This window comes from Propithecus coquereli, unplaced genomic scaffold, assembly GCF_000956105.1.
Source record: "Propithecus coquereli isolate 6110/MARCELLA unplaced genomic scaffold, Pcoq_1.0 Scaffold449, whole genome shotgun sequence".
Lineage (NCBI taxonomy): Eukaryota > Metazoa > Chordata > Mammalia > Primates > Indriidae > Propithecus > Propithecus coquereli.
In genome coordinates, this window is record NW_012150274.1 from 1,397,645 (window position 1) to 1,405,653 (window position 8,009).

The 8,009-nt window shown below is 55.6% G+C and overlaps 1 protein-coding gene across 1 annotated transcript; it reads right to left on the reverse strand.

Annotated features, from left to right (window-relative positions):
• Positions 1 to 428: 428 nt before the first annotated feature.
• ZMYND19 (zinc finger, MYND-type containing 19) lies at positions 429 to 7,945 on the reverse strand. The gene is made up of 6 exons (XM_012654747.1): positions 7,869 to 7,945; positions 6,491 to 6,550; positions 5,488 to 5,594; positions 4,668 to 4,808; positions 1,318 to 1,498; positions 429 to 1,032 (listed from the first exon to the last, which is right to left on the reverse strand). The coding sequence occupies exons 1-6, from the start codon at positions 7,917 to 7,919 to the stop codon at positions 889 to 891; spliced, it is 684 nt and encodes a 227-aa protein (XP_012510201.1). The 5' UTR covers positions 7,920 to 7,945; the 3' UTR covers positions 429 to 888.
• Positions 7,946 to 8,009: the final 64 nt, after the last annotated feature.

An 8,009-nucleotide genomic window follows, 5' to 3' on the forward strand; every position in this document is an offset into this window, starting at 1 on the left:
GGCAGAAGGATTGCTTGAGCCCAGGAGTTTGAGGTTGCTGTGAGCTAGGCTGACGCCACGGCACTCACTCTAGCCCGGGCAAAAAGAGTGAGACTCTGTCTCAAAAAAAAAAATAAATAAATCACAGTGAGATTCACCAATGTTGGGGCCTAGAGCATCCCACACCCAGTAAGACAGTGGCCACCCTCCTTGAACACCTCCAGCACTCAGTCCTCCTGCAGAACCAGAATGGGCCTGGGTCTCATGCATGCTCCTGGCCAGACTCTAGAGAGGTCTGAGCATGCTCTGCTCCTCAGAAGAGCTGGCAGACAGCGAGGACAGGCCTCTCACCCCACACCCACCCTGACTCCCTGGTTCCACTCAAAAGTAATCTAACCCTAAACAGCACAGGGAGTGAAGCAGAGCACAGAGAACGGCGGAGACGCGAGATGATTCCACCCCTTTACTCTGACCCTTTGGACACAACTCCCATGCAGGCCGCGCTCCATGGGATCCCGACACCCAGGAGGAAGCTTTGGCTACATGACAGTTTTCAGACATGTGGCCTGTTTGCCATTTGAGGATTACAGCAAATGATTCTATTGGTAATTTCTACCCCTCCCACTGCCTCCCCCCCAAAAAAAACTGTACATGAGTTTACAAACATATTAACATATAAATAATGAGAAACGTCCTGGCGGGAGCCTCCCCGGTTGTCTCTGCTGGAGATTAACACTGAAGCGGGTGCTGTCCCCGCAAACTGTGCGTGACATCGGGAGTCTCATGGTGGCTGTTCTGGGCCAGTAGCTGGCTTTTCTCACGTCTCCAGGTCCAACCACCAGTAGTCTGTCTGCTGTGCCCAAGGAAGAGCCCAGAGCCGCAAGCATGAGGCAGTAGCTCCGTTGCCAGTCATCGCTCCGGCTCGAGCTCGTGCTGGAAAGGACGCTTCCTCTCCCGACAGTGCTTCTTGTGGGCTGGCCAGTCTTTCTGCTGGCACTGGGAACCGCAGTATCGGGCCACCTGGCAGCGCCCACAGATGTTGAACTCCCGGAGCTGAAACACAAAGCACCGTGGCCTCACTGTCTCACCTGGGAAGCAGTGTGGGTGGAAGCTACGTCCTGGAATCTGGAAAGACCTGGCAAAACCCCAGGTACTGAGGCTGGAGGACCTGGGCCCTGGATAGGCCAACTCTACAGCAAAGGGAGAGCTGTCTCATGAGGGGAGAGGCCGAGAGGCACCAAGTGGTCTGCTGGGATGAGCTCCACAAGGAGGGGACGAGACCTATACCAAGGCGGGCTGCAGAGTGGAGGTGGCCACGCCTCACTGTAGCACACCTACCTGCTTCTCGATCACTGTGCAGGGCGGGTAATGGCACTCGTAGTAGGTGCAGGAATTCTCCTCCTCTTCCACCACGTCCCCATTGGCGTTATAGTACCGGGTCACATTTAGGACAGGGAACTGCTCTTCTATGGGGTCTGTGGGAAGCTGCTGAATTGCAAGCCAATACAAGCTTTGCTCCCTTAAAGAAAGAAGCAGACACGTCAGTGCACTTCAGCCAGAGAGTGTCAACACACAGGCAGATGTCACCACAAACGGAGACGTCCTCCTGCCCAGGTCACCCCACTGCATGTGCTTATCACTGTGTGACATTAAACGCTCCATATATTTTGTCTTCCACTAAAACAGAAGAACCTCCACAGCCGTCACACTCTCCCCGATACCTGGGACTGATGGGCACATGGCAGCCGTGGGGCCAGCCGCTCAGGACCCTGGGCAAGACCAGTCAGCCCCTCTCTTGCCCTGGACCCTCAGAGGTGCCCACTACTGCCCCCCAGCACCCTTCCCCTTCCACGATGTGAGCTGCCCTATGTCTTTCTGAAAACTCTTCTCGAGTGGGCCAGATACTTGCAACCGAAGATTCCCACCAAGAACTGAGGTCAGAAAGCATGTGCTGCATGCGGCAGGTGTGAGGCCCACAGGGAAGGAGCAGAGCAGCTGCTAAACCACACCCTCCACCCAGCCCATTCTCGATAGAGGCCAGACCCTGAGGGACATGGCTAATAAGGGGAAGGGGCAGGATGGGGAAGATGCAGCTGCCCTCCGCCGAGCCCTTTGGTGAAGTCCTCCGAGACAGAAGGAAGTTTCAGACACAGCCAGCTTTTGAACGCAGAATGGGAAGAAAATACACCTTTGCCAACAGGCCACTTTAGTCAGTGGCTGAGTTGACCTTGTGGCCTCACACTGGCACAGTGCCAGTAAAGCAGAAAGCCCAGCTCTGGGAAAAGCCCGTGTCCTACTCCAGACCTGACGAAGACTCCACCACAAAGAGCCAGCCCACATGGAGGCCAAGAACCAGAAGGACACATAGCACCCAGCCAGCTGGGACTTCAGGCCCCTCAAGCTGACCTAGATGGCCACACCTGATCATTGCTGAGCCAACCTGGGCCCACCTCCACCAGCAGGGCACAGCTTCAGCAGGGCTTACCTTGGAGAGGCCACAGGGAACGGGCCATGGCGGGGCAGCTAGGTCAGCTGACCATGAACATCAGCCCACTGCCCCCTTTTCCAAACAGATGTTCTTAACTGCAGTTATCTCCTCTCGTGACTATAAAGGGTGTTCAGAGGAGTGAATTTAACATTCTGCCACAGGCTGGCCAGACTGTCGGTCCAGTGAAGACCTGGCTGAACCATGGCAGAGACAGACGCCATGGATGGGTGGAGTGGTGGACAGTGGGAGGACTCACTGATTCAGGGGAGGGCACGTCCCAGCACGTGCACCAAACACACGCTAACCTGGGACGACTGAGGGACAAATGCTATGGGTACTGGCTGCTTCTGATGAAAGAGCCCTCCCCAGCCCCAGTGTAGGAAAGTGAATCAAACAAGCTCACTAGAATGGATCCCGGGACTTCCTCAGCTGCCACCAGGTCAGGATACACACCTCATTCCACAGGTGGTGAGTAGCCACAGTGCCCACTCCACCTCCCGCAGCAGCCAATGAAGGAACAGTATCGGAGGAGGTGGTGGTGTCCCCAGCTCTCCGCATTTTAGTCTGGGCAACAATAAGTGCTCTATTTGTGCTTCAGCCAAATTGATCTCCGTTTCTGTTACTTGCAACCAAAAGTCCAGACTTACATAATCCCCAAAAGGATAAAAATCCTACTTAACTATTTTAAAAGGGTCAGTGTCACTTAAAAGCAGCATGAGGGAATGGAAGGGAACAAAACCACTCGCCCAACTGAGAGCAACAGACACTCGTAGGCTCTACCTTTGCCCTGCAGAGCCTGGTTAGGGAGTAATGAGGGTGTGGTTTGCAGGGTGCCCCTCCCGAGCTGCAGCAGCACCTGAGAGGCAGGAGCAGCAGTTTGAGTGTGACCTTCTGAAGGCCTGGGGACTGTCCCCTCACATCCCCAACGACCACCTGCCAGGTACTCCTACCATTTCTACCTCTGCTGCACAGAGCTCTGGCATGACCCTGAGGTGACAACTGCAAAGATTCCACCCACAGCTACCAACCAAGCCCAAAACACTGAACCTTACCAAGGTCACTGACAACCATCTGCTCGGCCAGTCATCTCTGCCCACGTTAGGAAAGGCTGCCCAGAGGCTTGAGGACATGCACAGGACCCCCTCTGATCATGTCAGCTACGCCAGTGCGGCCAGGGACTCTCTGGCTCAATTCAGCTCCCAACCCCCATCCTGCTGGCCCCTCAGCTCTTCCCAAGGGCTCCGCTAAGCTCGCAGCTGGGCTGATGGTGGGGACGGCAGGAACTGCCCTCCCAAGTGGGAAGCCTGTGACTACCACTGTTTTCAGGACCACAGGGAGGTGGGAAGATGAGAGGCCAAGTCCCTGAACCACATGGTCCTGATTCCTTTAAACCACTGCTGAAGGAAAATTATTTAGGAAAAGAACAAGAAAAAAAGACTCATCTGTGTGCACAAGGAGGCATCCCAAGATGAAGAAGGCTGATGTTCTTCAAGGGTGCAGAGCAGAAGTCCCCCTCCCACAGGGGCCTGAACCAGCCCTGCCCTGGGGCAGGCAGCCCTCCTGCCACTTCATCACACCAGCTAAAGGGAGATTCCTAGAGCCAGTTATCAGAAGATCAACCTGAAAAGATCATGGTAAAAACCCTTCCCACTCCCATTAAGAAAAGAGGGTCTCGGCCGGGCGCGGTGGCTCACACCTGTAATCCTAGCACTCTGGGAGGCCGAGGCGGGTGGATTGTTTGAGCTCAGGAGTTCGAAACCAGCCTGAGCAAGAGCGAGACCCTGTCTCTACTAAAATTAGAAAGAAATTAATTGGACAACTAAAAATATATAGGAAAAAATTAGCCGGGCATGGTGGCACATGCCTGTAGTCCCAGCTACCGGGAGGCTGAGGCAGGAGGATCGCTTGAGCCCAGGAGTTTGAGGTTGCTGTGAGCTAGGCTGACGCCACGGCACTCACTCTAGCCCAGGCAAAAGAGTGAGACTCTGTCTCAAAAAAAAAAAAAAAAAAAAAAACCAAAAAAAAAAAAAAAAGAAAAGAGAGTCTCATGCTTTGGGGAAAAACAATAAAGATTCCAAAACACATAAAAGCATCAGGGCACAGAGTAGGAACACAGGCCCTTCTTAGTAACAAGAGCTTGGAGGCAGCCATCCTCAGAAGGCACCTCCACCTGGTATCACCAGGTCCCCAAAAAACTCACCTTTGTTTGCTGGAGGTCTCTTCGGCTTTGGGCCGCCAGCCCCATGGCACCAGCTGCAGGTTGTCCAGGCGATTGTCCACAGTCACAGAGTTGAGATGCACCACCTGAAACCCAGGAGCGACGCCTCCCCTGTGTCGCTCCCTAGGAAACAGACAACTCTCTAGCTTGCCACTTCTGACCCGTGTAAGTATTTCTGGTTAAGCATGAAAGACCAACCAGGAAAGGTCAGCCATGTGATCTGCTCTGCCCCTCATCCTACTCATGAGGGCACGTCAAGAGGACGCTGCTGAGGGAAATCCAAGTGCCCAGTCTGTGGCCCACAGGACAGGGCCCACGTGGATGATTCAGCCGCTAGTCAGAGCTAGACTCAGAGAGCCAAGGATGGAGCCCAAAAGCCATCTGGAACAGACAGCCTAGGGACAGCTCCCCATCGGAGTGCTGCAGACATTTCAGGACCCTACCACACACACCAAGGAGAGACAGCTACCTTCCCGGGGAGGCAGCCCTTCCCCCATATCCCACCAACAGGTTCAGCAAAACTTAGCAGAAAGCAGACCCCACCGCACCCCACCCCCAGGAGGCCAGTCCAGAACAAGTACCCCTCAGAAAGTTCACTTGGTGTTTGAAGTACCACAATATTTAAATTAGTCAGTCCTTTGCCTTAGTGGCAAAAGACACAAAAATAACTCTGAGAGACTCAGGGAAGGTGAGGCCAGTCCAAGATGGGGGAAGGGGGTTCTACTACCTCCAAGCAACCTGTGCCCATGAGAGCTCGCACAGCACCCTGTGGGGAGAGACAAGGCAGCTGGGAAATACCCACCACAGCAGCTCATGGAGGAGTCTTCCAGCTCCCCTCCCCCGGTTTTTGTCAAAGGCATATGCAAATATCTTAGCACCATTTCCATCTGCATCAACTTCCATTCGGGCCTGGAAGGAACAAGGAAAAGGTCTGTTAGAAGGTTTCCAATTTTCAGCAACATTTCATATCCCTCTTAGAAACAAAGAGGCCAGAGGAACAAATGCCTGCCCTGCTTCTGGGACCCCAGGGGAGAGCAGAGGTTCCCAGACACACGGCACCAAGACGACAGCCATGTCCCAACAACCACTCGGTCTACTTGGGCAAGAAAGACCCACGAACAACTCTTTGCATAATTCCATGGACACAGAGAAATAAACGTTCCTACCCTTAAAAAAGCCCACAACCCAGTGAGACAGAGAAACCCCTGAACAGTAACTGTTGTACACATGTGAAGCACGGAAGGAAAAGTGTAGTGAGGGAGGCCACCGGCTCCTGGAGACTTCCAAGGAGACAGCAGGCAAACGTCAACAGCAGGAATAGGAGCTCCTCACGTGGGGAATGCTAGGAAGGGGCAGAGACCACATGCAGCAGAGAAAGGGAAGCAGCTGCGCACCCAGGAGGGGCTGAGGGGCTGGAGGTGCTGGCAGGGACGGGGCCACAGAGAGGTGAGCTGGCGCTAAGGAACAGCTTGTCTGAGTTAACATTCAGTCACAAACATGACGAAATGTAATTTGCTTTCAGGAAGAGCCAGCAACCAGAGTGACAACAGGGAAAGACCAGTGTCTCAGAGGCTGCCTGGAGCTGCAGGGGAGCGAGGGGCCACACAGCGGGCTCTGCTGGGCAGTGATGGTCAGGTTTTACCCAATCCTGGATTTTGGACATAGTAGCCAAGGGGGGTCACAGGCCAGCGCCAGATATCCACTTGTGAAGCTGCTTGCTCTCATAGCACAGGGAAGCAAACTCATTCTTCATGGTCCTTCCAGGGACTGACCAAAAGTAGCAGCGAGGGAACAGCCATCCTTACCTCAAAGGAGTAGCTCTCCACCAGCGGGATGTCTTGTTCATCTATCAGCGTGTATTTGGTCTGGAAATTAACCACATGTTTCAAACCATTACGTTTGTGATCTGCATGAAGTACAGTTAACATTACAACCAGTAACAGGCAGGAACAGTTGTGTTTCCTCGTGAAGCAGAAAGAAACCACACGCGATACATCAGCAAGCAGTCTGCGCCACGACGCAGGTGGATCATCAAAAGCAGTTACTGCCCACTTTAGTCTGTACCAGAGAAGCAGGTACCAGGCTTTGATACCCACCCCCACAAGACCAACCACAGCAAGTGGCACTTAACTCTAGCCGAAGTTTCCCTGGAGCAGACAGAAGGGTCCAGCCAGGATTGAGGCAGAACATCTCAAAGGTTTCAATGAGTGTTTGTTAAGCTAGGGTGCTCCCTGAATTACCTTTTTAGCTTTCTGTTTGTCTGCAATGTCCCGAGTTAAAGCTTTGAAGGGTGACAATGCAGTCAGTCACTGCGTCCAAAGGGGTCTCAGCTGACTGAGGAGCCGCCTTCCCCCAGTCAGAAAGCCACATCCCAACAGTCCCAGCCTGAGCCCTTGACGAGGGGCAAGAAATGGGAACAGGCCCCAAAACGGGCCAGTCTTACTCTCGGAAGTTTCACTTCTCGGATCTGAACCCGTTTTACCTTAATCTGGCTGCGTCTCTCCCGCCAAAGCTGCAGCCAATGGGGAGGGGAACAGGGTTCCCATCCAGAGCAAGCTCCCTGGCTGCTGCAACTGCACGGGCGGCTCCTAGAAACAGCAGAGCCTCAACGCCCACGTGTGCCATGGAAGCCCCAGCCTCAAACACGCAGAGGGTGGGGGCCGGGTAAGCGGGAGAGAGTTGAGGGGGTCCCTGAGTCTGCAGCATCAGGGCCATGGCCTCCTGGCCCCTGCTGTGGGGAAGCCTGAGTCTCAGCCAAGGGTTGGCCAAGTTAAAACGCGTCTGGAAGCTCTGCTGCGACCTGGGAGCCACAGAAGCCACACGTCAGACCCGTCTCAGCGAGACATGGGAGGTGGCGCTGCCTCGGAAAGGGCGCTGTGTCCAAAGCGACCGGGCGCGGACGCAGCCCCGACGCCGCACTAGGCCCCGGCTCGTAGGCACCGCCGGGGAGGCCGCGGGCGAACTCGGGCCGGGCCGAGCGCCGTCGGGGGCGCGGGCCGCGCACCTCCGCACCCAGCGCCGGACAGGGCCGTGGCCTCCGCTCCGGCAGGGCCAGGCGACGGCAACAAGGTGCGCCCGGAGCCCGTGGGTGTGCGCCCCGCCGGTCTGCGGGAGGAAGGCGGAGCCCGCGGGGATACGCAGCCGGGCCCACGCAGCGCCCCCGCCCGCCCCGGCCCCGCTCACCTTCCCGGCCACCCGGCCGAGCCGCACGATTCCCAATTTGAAGTCGGTCATGGCCGGGCCTGCGCTCTCGGCCGGCAGCGCCGCTCCCCCGGGAGGCGCCGGGCTGGGCCGGGGCCGGGGCCAGGGCGAGGCCGCGGCGCG